The sequence below is a fragment of the Lampris incognitus genome, chromosome 6, assembly GCF_029633865.1.
Source record: "Lampris incognitus isolate fLamInc1 chromosome 6, fLamInc1.hap2, whole genome shotgun sequence".
Lineage (NCBI taxonomy): Eukaryota > Metazoa > Chordata > Actinopteri > Lampriformes > Lampridae > Lampris > Lampris incognitus.
The window spans coordinates 7,839,910-7,857,428 of NC_079216.1; the positions used below are offsets into that span (position 1 = coordinate 7,839,910).

The 17,519-nt window shown below is 50.5% G+C and overlaps 1 protein-coding gene across 1 annotated transcript in view; it reads left to right on the forward strand.

The window, feature by feature from the left end:
- The window catches only part of LOC130113996 (uncharacterized), a 37,089-nt gene extending 27,320 nt beyond the window's left edge, over positions 1-9,769 (forward strand). Inside the window, exon 2 of the mRNA XM_056281713.1 lies at positions 8,849-9,769. Coding sequence (XP_056137688.1) covers positions 8,849-9,769 — 921 coding nt within the window. The remainder of the gene's footprint in view (positions 1-8,848) is intronic.
- The last annotated feature ends 7,750 nt before the right edge of the window (positions 9,770-17,519 follow it).

Consider the following 17,519-nt stretch of genomic DNA (forward strand, 5'->3'; position numbering starts at 1 on the left):
ATTAGCTTGCACACCCACACAAACATTCACACAAACACACACACACACATACATACATTCACACATACACACACACAAACACACACACACACATACATTCACACAAACACATACATACATTCACACATACATACACACAAACACACACATACATACATACATACATACATACATGCACACAAACACACATACATTCACACAAACACATACACACATACATTCACACAAACACACACACACACACATACATACATTCACACATACATATACACAAACACACATACATACATACATGCACACAAACACACATACATACACACATACATACATAAACACAAACACACATACACACACACAAACATACATACATGCACACAAACACACATACATACACACACATACATACATAAACACATACACACATACATGCACACAAACACACACATACATACACACAAACACGTACATACACACACCAAATACATCTGTGTCTGTCATCTCACTGTGGGACACATTAGCGTGCACACACACACACACACACACACACACACACACACACACACACACACACGCGTACACAACGCTGACACCGGCTGCATGTAAAGGCGCCTTTGATCAGTGCTTCTCTCAGATCTTCTGTGCCGTTTAAGTTGTTTATGCGACTTTAAAGTGTAACGAGGCCGGCGACAATACCTGCAACGCCCACGCGAGGGGCCGCGGAGGTGCAGCATGTGTTCTGGAAGGAGCTTCATGTTTGTGAGTTTCCAGCTCGTTACCCTCTCCGCTGTCACAGTCACGTGTACATGGACACACGCACCTACCTTATCATATTCTGCTTCTTCTTCTTCTTCTTCTACAGTACGTGCTCTCCTTCTTCTTCTTCATTTCTCTTTCCCACCGGTCTCCTTCTTTGTCACCAGAAATATCGACCCACTTCCTGCACCGTCTTTGACACGCTTACCTGAAACGATGAACATGCAGTACAGTTTTACTACGCAGACACATTGAATCAATGGTCTCCATCTGTCTTGATGCGTGCTCAATAATCCAGCTACGAAGATGAAAGAAGGTTGAAAATCAGTTCATCTGGACACGTATATCGACAGGTACATTTCATCACTCATCAAAGTGACCTCTTCAGTCTGACTCACTGACTTCAGTCTGACTCACTCACTTCAATCTAACTCACTAATTTCAGTCTGACTCACTCACTCACTCACTCACTTCAGTCTGACTCACTAACTTCAGTCTAACTCACTAATTTCAATCTAACTTCAGTCTGACTCACTCACTTCAGTCTGACTCACTAATTTCAGTCTAACTCACTAACTTCAGTCTAACTCACTTCAGTCTGACTCGCTCACTTCAGTCTAACTCACTAATTTCAATCTAACTTCAGTCTGACTCACTCACTTCAGTCTAACTCACTAATTTCAATCTAACTTCAGTCTGACTCACTCACTTCAGTCTAACTCACTAATTTCAGTCCAACTCACTAACTTCAGTCTGACTCACTCACTCACTCACTTCAGTCTGACTCACTCACTTCAGTTTGACTCACTAACTTCAGTCTAACTCACTAATTTCAGTCTAACTCACTAACTTCAGTCTGACTCACTCACTTCAGTCTAACTCACTAATTTCAGTCTAACTCACTAACTTCAGTCTAACTCACTAATTTCAGTCTAACTCACTAACTTCAGTCTGACTCACTCACTTCAGTCTGACTCACTAATTTCAGTCTGACTAACTTCAGTCTAACTCACTTCAGTCTGACTCACTCACTTCAGTCTAACTCACTAATTTCAGTCTAACTCACTAATCTCAGTCTGACTCACTCACTTCAGTCTAACTCACTCACTTCAGTCTGACTCACTAATTTCAGTCTAACTCACTCACTTCAGTCTGACTCACTGACTTCAGTCTAACTCACTAATTTCAGTCTTACTCACTCACTTCAGTCTGACTCACTCACTTCAGTCTAACTCACTAATTTCAGTCTAACTCACTCACTTCAGTCTGACTCACTAATTTCAGTCTGACTCACTCACTTCAGTCTAACTCACTCACTTCAGTCTGACTCACTCACTTCAGTCTGCTCACTCACTTCAGTCTAACTCACTAATTTCAGTCTAACTCACTCACTTCAGTCTGACTCACTAATTTCAGTCTGACTCACTCACTTCAGTCTAACTCACTCACTTCAGTCTGACTCACTCACTTCAGTCTGACTCACTATTTTCAGTCTGACTCACTCACTTCAGTCTAACTCACTAATTTCAGTCTAACTCACTCACTTCAGTCTGACTCACTCACTTCAGTCTGACTCACTCACTTCAGTCTAACTCACTAATTTCAGTCTAACTCACTCACTTCAGTCTGACTCACTCACTTCAGTCTGACTCACTCACTTCAGTCTAACTCACTAATTTCAGTCTGACTCACTCACTTCAGTCTAACTCACTAATTTCAGTCTAACTCACTAACTTCAGTCTGACTCACTCACTTCAGTCTAACTCACTAACTTCAGTCTGACTCACTCACTTCAGTCTAACTCACTAATTTCAGTCTAACTCACTCACTTCAATCTAACTCACTAATTTCAGTCTAACTCACTCACTTCAGTCTAACTCACTTCAGTCTAACTCACTAATTTCAGTCTCAATCACTAACTTCAGTCTGACTCACTCACTTCAGTCTAACTCACTCACTTCAGTCTAACTCACTAATTTCAGTCTAACTCACTTCAGTCTAACTCACTAATTTCAGTCTAACTAACTTCAGTCTGACTCAATCACTTCAGTCTAACTCACTAATTTCAGTCTAACTCACTAATTTCAGTCTGACTCACTCACTCCAGTCTAACTCACTCACTTCAGTCTGACTCACTCACTCACTCACTTCAGTCTGACTCACTCACTTCATTCTAACTCACCTGTCAATAAACGTTGTGTCCAGATGGACTGATTCAGCCGTCTTTGAGTCTGGATCTCTGCTCTGCTCCGAGTCTGCATCGATCTCTCTGATGTTCCGATAAAAGTTTGGCACACCACAGACTGACGATGAGGGTAAAATTGCACAAGCAGTGATCCATCACACACCATGCCGCACACACAGACCATATAAGAGCGATGGACAGATCGCCTCTGCATCACCGATTGGTTTCTCTGGGGGGGGGCTTTTTTTGTTGACCATTAACACAAAATCTGGGGACCATTTATTCACTAGAGCCAAAGCTGCTCAGAAATGGGCAGTAGATGTGACAACAGTTTGCTCGAGCGGCCTCCAGATGCAGGTGGGGGCTAAATGAAGACCACCTGGACCTGGGATAATCCCCCCCCCCCACAATCACACACCACTATTCCAAAATCCCAAAGACCATCCCCCTCCTCCTCCTCCTCCTCCTCTTGGAGAGCCCAGCTCATGGACTCGTGCCTCAGGATTTACACAACTTGGGATTCGAAACAGGCCCGAGAGTTGTTGTGGTTGGAGGTGGTCAGTCATAGGAGGGGGAGGTGGGGGGGGGTGTAAGGAGCGTTTCCCCACGTCTGTCTCTGATGTCATGAACCTGCCGTAGGTCATCACTCACTCGGTGCTCAGCGTTGTGCGCAACGGAAGGCTGTTATAAGTGATTCATCGCCGTTCCGTTGTGATATTCGAGCTCTCAATTCCCAGAGTCTGCTCTGGATTTGTCGGCAGCCCCGGGTTGATGGCTTTGTTGTCCCGAGTGAGACGTAGATTGGGAAATCTGGCTCAATGGGAATAACGGGGGGGGGGGGATGGTTCTCATTATGAGTTGTATGAATCAGCGCTGTTGCACACATTTGCACCAGTTTAACGTTTGTCGGTTTGGCTTTGCGCGGAAAGTCCCGGGACCGACCGCTGCGTAGTCGGTTTCAACGTCCAGAACTTCCAGAGGGTCGCGGGGCGGGGAGGGCTTTGCTGTTAACTGTATTTAATGAAGATAAGGCTTGATGATATACGATCTCCTAAAGCTTTGTGAGATTGCCGTATCGGATGTGAGTCAGTTACACAAACTGTAAAATCACATACATCTGTAAGACGCACACACACACACACAGATAATGTAATCAACTAGGAGACTGGTTGTCTACCTTAGGCTATAGACTGGGTTCAAAGTGGGCAGCCAATTAACAGGTGTGGCAGCCTGTGGGCCAACACAGGCGGTTTCGGGCTCGGCGGAGGGTGGGAACGAAACGGCCGACAAGACGCCAGCGTCCTGAGTTGACGTTTGATCCAAGGGCTGGAGAGAATCGATCGGCTCTGCCGCGGCACGAGGAAGGCCCAATAGAAAGCTCGGATGTTGTCCAATAATGTAACGGTGAACGCCGGCAATATCATCCGTCAAACTTCGGTCTGAAGAAGAATGAAACCCACTGTGCACGCACACACACACACACACACACATCTTCACAAGTCTATCCTAGTGGGGCCCTCTCATTGACTCCCATTCATTGACATCCCTTCCCTAACCCTTAACCGTAACCTTAACCACACAAACGACATGCCTAACCTGAACCCGCACCCTAATCTCAACCTAACCCCTATTCTAACCTTGACCCTAAACCCAAGTCCGAACCCTAAAATAGACCCTTTTCCTTGTGGGGCCCTTTTATTGGGCCCCACAAGGAAGGTGGTTTCTGGTTTTTCTCTGTATTTCCAGCCCCCCCCCCCCCAGCCCACCCCCCACCCCCCTCGTTGTGGCAGTGCACGTATGTGCACGGAGAGTTGGGATTGGGACAAAGTGACTGGCACTGCTCCGTGTGAAATCTCAACGGCCTTATCACTGAGCTGTCTGACCACTCTAATTTTAGACTAACGGAGTACCCCAGAGGCCAAGTTATCTGCGGGAGAAAGTTCCGGGGCCTTCTGGGCATTGTAATGTCGCACCAGGGGTCTTTGTGTGTGTGTGTGTGTGTGGGGGTGTGGGTGTTGGGAGGACGCGGGGCATTGTGGGGGGTCGGGGACCAGGTCTTCATCACGGGACACCCTGGCTGAACGACGGTACCCTTCAGCTTGTGCAGAGATACATGATAATGTGTGTGTGTGTGTGTGAGTGTGCACGTGCACATGTGTGCATACATGTGTGTGTGTGTGTGCGTTTTTTCACGTTTGTGCAAATGTAAATATTTCTGCGTTGATGTGTGTGTGTGTGTGTGTTTGTGTGAGAGAGAGAGAGTGTGGGTGCGTGCCCAACACCTTGGTGCTGCAGGTTCCTAATCCCGCCATCCAGGGATGAAATGAGCGGAAAAGCCGGGGGCTCCCTTTGTGAAAGCCGGGGAAAGCTGTCCGCTCTGGCGGTGTGTAAAAGGATGAGCTCTGCTTTATGTGGACTGACACTGTTAAAGCCTGGATCTGATCGGCCATGCCTGATGTACAACCACCGGTGGTCTGCCAGGATGGACGGTCAAACAAAACAGCCAGAGCTTTACTTCAGAATGCTCTGGAACGGCTTTTTTTGTAATACACAAACGAGGACAACCGGGGGAAAGGTGACGAAAGGACAACGACATCCGCCGCCGGCTGCTCGAGTCTTATAGGCCGGTGACAGGACGGGGAGGCGGTGTCTGTTCATTCTGTCGCTAAGGAGGAGTTTCAGCGGCACTTGCTGTGTCCTCTTGTCAATCAGGAATCGGGAACACTTTATTTGTCAAACGAAATGTCGTTTTCCCCCCAGCCCACAGCAGTGCAACACAAAGAGAAAAAAAAACACACATCCAAGAACTACAAGGACGCACATCCGAACTAACACGTAGATCCAAGCTGAACCAAAAATTCACTGCCCAAGGGAACGAACGCCAGCCGGGACGACTGTCGGAACTGCCGGTCTGCGTGGGCTAGCAGTTAGCTTAGCCTGCCCCGCTTCCGCATCCTGTCAGACCGCCCTCGGTGTTTCCTCTTCGGGCGCAGCTCCGGACAGGGGGCCGTGGTCCTTGGGCCCACCGGACACAGCGGACCAGGCTCCCTCAGCCGACCCAATGCCGGCTGTCCCAGCCAGACACCCTCGACACACCTCCCTGCACTCCACACGACGACACCAAAAACACCACAGTCAATGCCAGGCGAGGCCACCGCCAGACCGCCCTCGGCGTTATCAGAACTGCCGTGCTGCATGGGCTAGCCGTTAGCTTAGCCTGCCCCGCTTCCACGTCCTGTCAGACCGCCCTCGGCGTTATCAGAACTGCCGTGCTGCATGGGCTAGCCGTTAGCTTAGCCTGCCCCGCTTCCACGTCCTGTCAGACCGCCCTCGGTGTTATCAGAACTGCCGTGCTGCATGGGCTAGCCGTTAGCTTAACCTGCCCCGCTTCCACGTCCTGTCAGACCGCCCTCGGTGTTATCAGAACTGCCGTGCTGCATGGGCTAGCCGTTAGCTTAGCCTGCCCCGCTTCCACGTCCTGTCAGACCGCCCTCGGCGTTTCCTCCTCAGGTGCAGCTTCGGGCAGGGCCGTGGTTCCCGGGCCCACAGGACACAGCAGACCAAGCTCTCCCAGCTGATCCAGCGCCAGCTCTCCCAGCCATCAGATGAAGATCTATCTAAACTCTGTCAGCGTAAAGAGAAGAACGGTTCCACTGAGCCTTTTGATAACTTCATCATTCAACCCAGAGTCACACTAGCCATGTTGCCATCAAAGCCTTTTCAGGGATGAATATCCGCACCTACGGAATTCAGAATACGGGAATAAAATGTCGACGTCATCAGCAGATGCTGCGTTTGATTCAAAGTAGGACGCCAAGATTTTCTATTTGCAAGTTCTGACCTCAAAATCTGAGAATGCCAACTTCTCGTGCTGGATGGAAAACGGCATACATCACAGAAAATTGTGTATCTTCGGCAGCTGGGGCAGTTCGGGCAAATTGGTTGAGAGATAGGGGGATTCAGGAGCGACAATGAGACACACCTGTGATGAGGAACCATTGCGTGTTACTCTAAAGCTTGACCGGCAGGGTGTGGGTGGATGCCGGCTGAGCGTGGTTTCAACACCATTAACCTGCACACGAAAAGGCACATGCCGCTTGTGCCTACATGAATCGAAGGCTAGCTTATAGCCAAGTAAACAAAGCACCACCTGAACATGAGCGTGGCCAACAATGGAGAGTGATTCAGCACTTTCCATTCCTTGGCTCGGCGTGGCTGAATCCAAATGGGAAAATTATCGTATTGAGGCGACTCATCCTCAGAAAGGTGTGGTAGAGTAGCTTCTGTCACACTATTTGCTAATGTCTCATCCTCCGCTGATGGTGATTCAGCGTAACACCAGCCGCCAGCCGTGGTTTTGTCTGCCCGTACCTGCTACACGCAATATGCGGCATGCCAGCAAGGTCAAACGGAGCACACCCATTGGCTGTGTGTGTGTTATACAGATAGATACAAGGATACGTGAACCTTGGCTATTCAAGCAAAGAAGGCCGAATAAAGCGCTGCACAAAGGTGTCTTTGAATTTTTCCACATATGCCAGATTGGGATTCTATCGGTGCCGTTTCCACTCGGTTTGATCTAGCCAGTATTTTGGTTGCAGTTTTATCGTTTGTGACCCTTCGGGATTCATCACACGATCTTCTCCTTCTCCTTGTACACTTGTGAAATATCAACAGTGACGCGGGGTGATGGGGAGATGGACAACAAACTTGTGTGAGGAGGAATCGCTGTAGAGAAACACGTTTTCCATCGCTGGCCCCGTACCGAGTCTGCATAGGTTTCAGAAGTGCTGGTGTGAAAACCGAGCCATGCCGTTCAGAGTGGATGCCAGCCCTCATGGCTAAGTTAAAAAAAAAAAAAAACGGCATGAAAACTTAAGGTCATGTATGTGTATGCATGTGCTCACACACATTTTTTGGGGGGTAAAGAGAGTGAGTATCATTTGTGGGCGCAAAGCCATTCATTTTGTGGTGCACACGGAGCAAGGTCGTTTCCCCATGAGCTGTGGGATGTGTAAACATCACCTGTTGACCCTGACCCACTGAGAGTGATTAAATTAAGATCGGTGGGGCGGAAGAGGGGGCTCCAATGTCTTTGTTTATCTGTGTGCGTGTGTGTGTGTCTGTTTGCATGTGTGTGTGTGTGTGTGTGTGTGTCTGCGTGTTTGTGTGTGTGTGTTTGTGTGTGTGCTTGTGCTTTTGTGTGTGCATGTGTGAGCATTTGTGTGTGCATGTGTGTGTCTGTGTGCATGTGTGTGTGTCTGTGTGCATGTGTGTTTGTTTGTGTGCGTGTGTGTCTGTGTGCATGTGTTTGCTTGTGTGTGTGATTGTGTGTGTGCATGTTTGTGTACTTGTGCATGTGTGTGTGTCTGTGTGCATGTGTTTGCTTGTGTGTGTGCATGTGTACTTGCGTGTGTGCGTGTTTGTGTGTGTTTGCTTGTGTGTTTTTGTGCGTGTGTGTGTGTCTGTGTGCATGTGTGTGTGTCTGTGTGCATGTGTTTGCTTGTGTGTGTGATTGTGTGTGTGTATGTCTGTGTACTTGTGTGTGTGCCTGTGTGTGTGGTGTTTGCTTGTGTGTTTTTGTGCATGGGTGTGTGTGTGTGTGCATGTGTGTGTGTCTGTGTGCATGTGTTTGCTTGTGTGTGTGATTGTGTGTGTGTATGTGTGTGTACTTGTGTGTGTGCCTGTGTGTGTGGTGTTTGCTTGTGTGTTTTTGTGCATGGGTGTGTGTGTGTGTGCATGTGTGTGTGTCTGTGTGCATGTGTGTGATTGTGTGTGTGTATGTGTGTGTACTTGTGTGTGTGTGCCTGTGTGCATGTGTGTGTGTGTGTGTGAGAGAGAGAGAGAGACAGAAAGAAGCAGAAGACGCCTCAGCGTAACAAGGCAGATGAACACACATGTGTAAACTAGTGGCGAGTGGCGTTGCGAGGCAGAGGAGGCTGCAGGCGAGCTAGGGAGAGATCCGCAGAGGAGGACCTGAAGAGATCTGCAGAGGAGGACCTGAAGAGATCTGCAGAGGAGGACCTGAAGAGATCTGCAGAGGAGGACCTGAAGAGATCTGCAGAGGAGGACCTGAAGAGATCCGCAGAGGAGGACCTGAAGAGATCTGCAGAGGAGGACCTGAAGAGATCTGCAGAGGAGGACCTGAAGAGATCCGCAGAGGAGGACCTGAAGAGATCCGCAGAGGAGGACCTGAAGAGATCTGCAGAGGAGGACCTGAAGAGATCCGCAGAGGAGGACCTGAAGAGATCCGCAGAGGAGGACCTGAAGAGATCCGCAGAGGAGGACCTGAAGAGATCTGCAGAGGAGGACCTGAAGAGATCCGCAGAGGAGGACCTGAAGAGATCCGCAGAGGAGGACCTGAAGAGATCTGCAGAGGAGGACCTGAAGCGATCCGCAGAGGAGGACCTGAAGAGATCCGCAGAGGAGGACCTGAAGAGATCCGCAGAGGAGGACCTGAAGAGATCCGCAGAGGAGGACCTGAAGAGATCCGCAGAGGAGGACCTGAAGAGATCCGCAGAGGAGGACCTGAAGAGATCCGCAGAGGAGGACCTGAAGAGATCCGCAGAGGAGGACCTGAAGAGATCCGCAGAGGAGGACCTGAAGAGATCCGCAGAGGAGGACCTGAAGAGATCCGCAGAGGAGGACCTGAAGAGATCTGCAGAGGAGAACCTGAAGAGATCCGCAGAGGAGGACCTGAAGAGATCTGCAGAGGAGGACCTGAAGAGATCTGCAGAGGAGGACCTGAAGCGCATGAGTAGGCTGACTTTCCATCAACAAGAGAAGGCGTTGCAGAAACACACCCATGTTGACCGTGTCACTGTTTTCTAATGGAAACCGGAACGCCGGCTCTTTGAGCTCAAAGCTGACGCTACAATCTGTGGGGCGCCAAGCGTAACAGACGCTTCCACGCAGACAGAATTCCTTGGGTGCACAAATGCACCATGGAACCACACAACACCGTAACGCCTCTCGTCCGAGAAAAACACAAACGCGTTCGCATTGTGTCCGCGAAACACCGAAGAGAGCGCGAAACACCGAAGAGAGCGCGAAACACCGAAGAGAGCGCGGATCATTTTGTCCACTTAACCATTTGAAGGTGGAACGTGCACGGAAGGGATGAAGCGTCATTTTTGGCGAGACGCTGCAGCCGGGATGTGAACCTGGGTCGCCCGCACGACTGCCCCAACCGGTCAGCTAAAGCGTCCCACCCATTAGCCAACCGGCTAGCGAGTCTACTCATTCATGGTCGTTACACTACCCCCCTCCTTTGGGGAGCGGGTCCCCGCGCCTCAGCATACCGCCTCCTTCATGCCTCTGGGTGCACGTGCTCCCGATGGCCTCACGGTCTCACCATCCCACTTCTGACCAGGGCCGGATCGCCGCGTAGGCCGACGAGGCCCAGGCCCAGGGCCCGAATTTCCGAGGGGGCTCAAAATTATGGGGGAAGGGGGGGGGGATTTTCTAACATATCAGCAATTCCTATGACACTTACATGACAAATAAATATATTGCATTTGACTTTTCATGTTGGTGGGGTATGGGGGGGCCCCGGAAGGGGCCGAAAACGGAGGCGAGGCCTAGGGCCCATTAACGTCATGATCCAGCGCTGCTTCTGACACCGATGTCACGAATTCAGGGGGCGGCCAGGAACCGCCGCAGCCGGGACGCGAACCCGGGCGACTGCGTTAACCGGTCGAGTAAAGGGTCCGAGCCGTTAGCCAGCCCGCTAGCGGGTCTCCTCATTCATGCTCGTTGCCCTGTATCCCACGGCTGCAGAAGGCATTGTTTGCACAAAAGCAAAGGCTGCTTGAACTTTCGTAGGAGTTGGTGTTTTGCAAAGGACAAAATCCGTTATGTCCATTTACGGACTGAATTGTGCGTCATGAAATTGCACAGGAGTGATTCGGTACGCGAAGAACCCCTGTCTACGAAAACGGGCCTGTTCCACTTGGTGCCCCATGACAACCCAGACGATCGCTGTTTTTGTTGACCTTACTGACTCCTACGATACTGCTAGTTGCAAGTGATGTTTTTTCAGGGACCCCCCCAAATCCAAATCCTGAGCTTTACTTATTGTGCTATCTTATCTGTTGATAAAGGTCTGTCACATGTGCTTCTCACACTCAGCTGGATTAGTTAATATCCATCATCTGGATTTTGACAGATCGCCCATTGTGTTAAAGACCCCCCGCAATAGGAAGCACCAAAAGGGACAACTGTTTGTGCGTAAATCTTCAGGATTGCGGCTCCGAGGGAGTTCCACAAACGGAGGGTTTCTAGAAACCCGTTTAAAACCAGATGGGTTTTTTTTTCCTAAACTACACACGTCAGGAGGATTCTGAGTGAGATTTTATCAGCTCTTGTCCAGTTTGTACTTTCTGTATGAACAAAGTTTTTATCTGACAACAGAAATGATTCATACAGAGAGCAGAGAGGAGCGCTCTAACCACGCCACTTCCATGTGTGTGTGTTTGTGTGGTGTGTGTGTGTGCGTACTAAAAGTGGAGAAAGAAAGAAAGATCTAAGTGCCCCTCTGCCGGCTGTCATCAGCTCATGTGAGTCACTGCGAGGTAAAAGTTCACAGCTGTTTAAATCCTAAATACTCGGCAGCTGTCCCTGGCGCGGCCTGTGCCACTTATCGCCGCCAGATTAGTCCACTATGTGACACGAGAGAATGCAGAGCCCGGAAAAATGGAAGGGTCAGCGTTTCGCCTTTTGGCTGGGTTTCGAGGAAGACGCGGCGAGTCCCTACGATGCAGTGTGGGGTCCAACATCCAGACGCGGCATGGAGACGTATCGAGTTATTGATTAATTTGCGTCACGAGTCAGGCTGTCTGACGTGAACTTGTCATCAGGAACCAAAGAGAGCTGTGTGAACCGTGAGTGAGTGGCTCCAGCCGCTTTGTTACACAGAACAGAAAGTAAACAAATTAAAAATCTACACAAGTCGATGGGGGGAAAAAAGCCGGCATTTACAGACGACATCATTCAATTCAACTCAATTTATTGTCATTAAAAACAATGTGCAGGCCTGCACATCATGATGAGGATGATGCATCACCCTCATCATGATGTACATTATGAGGGTGATGCATCATCCTCATCATGGAGACAAATGTGTGCGGTTTGGCGGTGACAAACTATGTAGAAGTGTAAGTGTCTCATTTCCCACCTTTATTTGATAGTGGTAGTACAGAGAGACAGGAAATGCAGGGGATGACATGCAGCAGAGAGCCCGGGCCGGATTCGAACCAACCCAGGCCGCTGTGCTGAGGACTCAGCGCTATGCGGTACCCGCTCTACCAGCTGGACCACCGGGGCGCCCCCACATTCTTGTTTTAACCCTCCACATTATGTCTCTATGTTGGGAGGGAGGCACAGTCCCTGTTGCCTGCAGATGGGCCAGCTGCAGAAAGGGAACACATTTCACCGAGAAAACCGATCGCTCGGAGACACCGGTGTACCGGCCACTGGGCATACCGGGGCTAATCCCGGTGGGCCACTGCGTCGGTGGGCAGGTGGACGGTCCAAAGAAAATCCGTGACAGGCTCGTCATTCGGGGTGCACATGAGAGCGAGCCGCATGCGTGTTCCGGTACTGGGCTCAGTGGCCAATCACAACCAAGTTAGTTAATGCGCGTTAACACAAAAGTAGCGCGCGGCGGTGAGATGGTCAACGAAAGCCGTGGACAAAAAATTGTTAAAAAGTAAAAGAGGGGGCGTCCGGGTAGCGTAGCGGTCTAGTCCGTTGCCTACCAACACGGGGATCTCCGGTTCGAATCCCCGTGTTACCTCCGGCTTGGTCGGTTGTCCCTACAGACACAATTGGCCGTGTCTGGGTATGTGTCCTGGTCACTGCACCACCGCCTCCTCTGGTCGGTGGGGGTGACTGTTCAGGACGGAGGGGGGACAGCGTGATCCTCCCACGTGCTGCGTCCCCCTGGTGAAACTCCTCACTGTCAGGTGAAAAGAAGCGGCTGGCGACTCCACGTGTATCGGAGGAAGGATGTGGTAGTCTGCGGCCCTCTCCGGATCGGCAGAGGGGGGTGGAGCAGAGACCGGGACAGCTCGGAAGATTGGGGTAATTGGCCGGGTACAATTGGGAAGGAAAAGGTGGATAAAAAGTAAAGGAGGGGCTGAAAAAAATTAGAGAAAAAAGGAAGCGGGCATTGGAGACACAGGCTTCCAAATGTAAACGAGCACGAAACCGTCCAGACCCACGGGGCACCTGTGCTGCTGCGCATGTGGAGCAAAGCAGTGCTCAGTGAGAAAGGCGGGAGACCAGCAAGCAGGGATTCCAGGGATTAGTCATATCCTAAAAGTGTCATGAATAAAACTAGGCTAACTGTATAGCTAGCTAGCTAGCTTTGGCATGTCCTCACCTCTGTAACGTTATTTGCTGTCCTCCGTGTGTCCGTACATCCGTTGCGATCCCGGCCTACTAAACATCCCTATCGGGTCTTTGCGACGCACAGCCCACGGCGGCAGGGGGGGGGGTCAATATACTGTTTGGGCATCAGCGTCCTCAAGTGGCCAGCAACTCTATTTAAGAGGAGCAGACCGAAGTGGTAAGAAGTAAGAAGGAGGACAGGATAAGGAACGAGTACATTAGAGGGACAGCTCAGGTTGGACGGTGTGGAGACAAAGCGAGAGAGGCAAGATGGAGATGGCTGGGACATGTGCGGAGGAGAGATGCTGGGTATACTGGGAGAAGGACGCTGAATATGGAGCTGCCAGGGACGAGGAAAAGAGGAGGTTTATGGATGTGGTGAGGGAGGACATGCAGGTGGCCGGTGTGACAGAGGAAGGCGCAGAGGACGGGAAGGGATGGAAACGGACGATCCGCTGTGGCGCCCCCTAACGGGAGCGGCCGAAAGTAGCAGTCGTAGACTGACGCGGTGAGATGGGTGTTAAATTATAGGCTAGGCTATACGCTGTAACCTGTGGTTACTAAACGACCCCGCTGATAGGCTGCTCGTTACTATTTAAGCCACGCTGATGGTGTGTTGCAATATAAGACGGTGCCTACTGAAGCGTGTCCTCGTATAGACATACGCTACTTTCCATTGCAAAAGCCTTTGGATATGTTCAGAATCACCTGTCAACAATAAAAGACTATATCATTACCAGCAAGGACTAGGGTGCTAAATCTAGTGGGCTATGTCCTGTAATTACATTACCCCCCCCCACACACACACACACATACTGTAAATGACTGTTGTATACACTGTACATATGTAATCAACCCTCACTGACTTGACACCCCCCCCCCCTCCTCCGTGCTCGCGTGCCGGTCCCGGTGGATAAGTCCAGGGCTGGATTTCTTTCCCAGTGCCCCCTCGCTCGGCGAACTTTTATGGCAGGCGTCACCGCCATGGGCAGGGGTCGCACGGATGCGTCCCGTCCCGCGTTTTGAAAGCACGCACGTACATAGCTTCTGTTTAGGTCACGGACCGGTGTAATTGAGGTTTACGAGTCATGCGGCTTATTATGGTTTACAACCAACCCCCCACCATCTCGATGTCAGACCTTTTTAGAGCAGATTTCATCATTAAATATGATCTCACCCCTCTCGCCTGTGTTGAGGGTGTTTAATTTGTCTCCCGTCTCAGGGGTAATGAATACAGGCGTGTAATGCATCACACTTGACTCTCCTGAACCCCGCACCCCCCACCCCAACCAGCCCGGCCTTTTTTGTCCTCTGATACTCTCCCCCTGAACACACGTCCCTCCGTCTCCCTATGGTCCCCATTAGTGGCGGAAATGTATACAGTTCCTGGTATGGAGAACAGAGCTAAATAAGTGTTTAGCCCTAGAGGGAATCGGTGGAGAAATCACAGCCTGGAGAGGGCGGCGGGAGGCGGGAGGGGGGGGGTGTAACGGTGCATATCTACAGAGGACAGGCTTCATTTAATGGGGCTTTCTGCTTTCCAGGTTAAACCTCTTATTGACTGTAAAACCCCATGTACTGAGTCAGGGCCAGGATTAAGAAAGGCTCAAGGATGACTAGGAAAGAAGGAGGGGATAGACTAACACCTGCGTGTCTCATCGAGAAATTAACTTCTTGCTCTTTTCAGATGGGCAGTGGATGTGGCAGATGTTCGTCTTGGGTGATCAGTTGACCGATTGGTAGACGTTCCTCCAACAAACAGAACCAAAGGTACGCAGTTCCTTCGCCGCCTTTGCAGTTTCTGCATGTATCCCGAACAGCATCACAGCTGCAAAGGTCTCGGTAGTGGCTATTTTAGCCGAAGTGACGGGCCGCACTGCTGGCAGATGTTGAAAAGGAAAGGCTGAGCTTATCTAAAAATGCAACTTCGGCTGGGTGGAAGAGCGCCGCCAAATCTCGCACCCTCGCCCGAGCTGAAGAGGTGAAGCGCCACAGGCTAAGATGATCGCCTTTTGTGCGAGATCCTTAAATTGTTGGGTTACTCAACAAGTTGTTACTTGTGATGTGATGGCTTCGTCAACACAACGATGATCAAGAGCCTTTCTTGGCCCTCTCCCATGGATCACTCAACACACACTCGGGTGTAAACACTGGCCCTGTCAGGCTTAGAGGATTTTGAACAGTCAAGATTTACATTTTCTGAACGCCCCGAAGGCCACGGCATCAACTCATGTGACTGCTGTGTTTAAAGGCCGCTCAGAATCCAATAGCGTATGACGCTTCATTACAGCAACGGGGGGTGAGTGGATGGACCGGTGGGAGGTGTGTGGGGGAGGGGGGATTTGTGTTGGGGGGTTTCTTTAGGAAGGGGGGTGGGGAGCTTTAATCTGTGGTGCAAGCCAACACAGGTCTCAGGTGGCCGAGCCCCTTGATCACCAACCATGAGAACCACCTGAACCGTCACAGAAGGGGGGGGGGGGTGGGGGTGGGGGGGGAGGGGTGTTATGGTAACTCGGTGACACCATAACCCCTCCACCTTCACTTTTTCTCATTCATCTCCAGACTCACGTCAGCCATGCGTGTCACACACAGATTAATGAACAACGCACTCTTGTGTCACGTGGCGCTAGCATACAGGGAGAACTCCTCTCATGTGTTATTATACAGGATGAGATTAAAAGTAACATTACAGATGTTAGAATGTGTTACATTGAAACTGGCCTGACTCGGTTGAAACTGGTTTACAGCTGGTTCCCGTTCTGCAGCACGTAAAAGACGGAATCACATTAGGATACAAAATAAAGGGGCGTCCGGGTGGCGCGGCGGTCTGTTCCGTTGCCTACCAACACGGGGATCACGGTTCGAATCCCCGTGTTGCCTCCGCATTGGTCAGGCGTCCCTACAGACACAATTGGCCGTATCTGCGGGTGGGAAGCCGGATGTGGGTACGTGTCCTGGTCGCTGCACCAGCGCCTCCTCTGGTTGGTCAGGGCGACCGTTTAGGGGGGGGGGAATAGCGTGATCCTCCCTCGCACTACGTCGCCCTGGTGAAACTCCTCACTGTCGGGTGAAAAGAAATGGCCGGCGACTCCTCCTGTATCGGAGGAGGCGTGTGGTGGTCTGCAGGCCTCCCCGGATTGGCAGAGGGGGTGGAGAAGCGACCGGAACAGATCGGAAAATGGGGTAATTGGCCAAGTACAGTTGGGGAGAAAAAAGGGTAAAAATAAAAAAAAAATAGACAGACACTGTTTTACATACAGTGACATCACCTAGTCTCGTTGCCACGTCACGACTGTTGTGAAGGAGACCCTCTTTACATGTGCACGGGTCGCAGAAAGCCTCGGGTGGGCTGCTGATGCGCATCAGGAGGTATAGATCACTGTTACGACGGCAGAGTTCAGATCTGCTCGACCATGGGGGGGGGGGGGGGGGCCCTCTGGAGCCGTTTGAGCTCTCAAGGGCCAGGAGTTGCACATGTCGGGGTGGGGTGGAGGTGAACTTTTGGGATGATAAATCGCCTGACACGCCAGTAGTTTGGCTCCGGGCGCTGCCTTGCGTTACAGAGTATAGTAGGAATGATGGAGCGGCACTTTATGCATCAGTCTCCGGAGCCCCCCCGAACAGTCAGGTCTGGCAAAAGGCGTAGTAGCTAGGTTCTCCAGAAGGTTCCTCAACGTCATACGATAACCTGCACGCACACGACACCGGGAATATACGTTTAAGTAAATTGCATTTCATGTCAAGGCGTCGAATGTTGTTTTTAGGCCACAATGCGTCGACAACATCGCGCCGCTATCGTGTCGTAAATCAGGGTTAAAACGCAATACAGAGCGAAGTAAATGATCAACCAAGGTAAGGGACATCGGAGGGGAAAAGGTGGATGGAAATTGAGGAGAACCCCCCCCCCCACCCCCATATATTTATTTAACCCCGAAGGAGCCGAGAGAGACCTCTCAACAAAATGAAAGGGTAGAGGAGCTATGAAAGAGCGCCAACAAAAGGGGGGGGGGTATTTATTTTGTTTTGCGCTGCACGAGATGACTTGAAATGATTTTTTTCCCCCTTCTATTTATATCCTGAAATTAGTTTAAAAAGAAAAAAGCGCTCGTTAGATGCGTTGCGGTCAGCGTAATAACCCATCCAAACTAAGAGAGCCATGCTGGTGATTCCTAATGATGTGTTGTGGAAA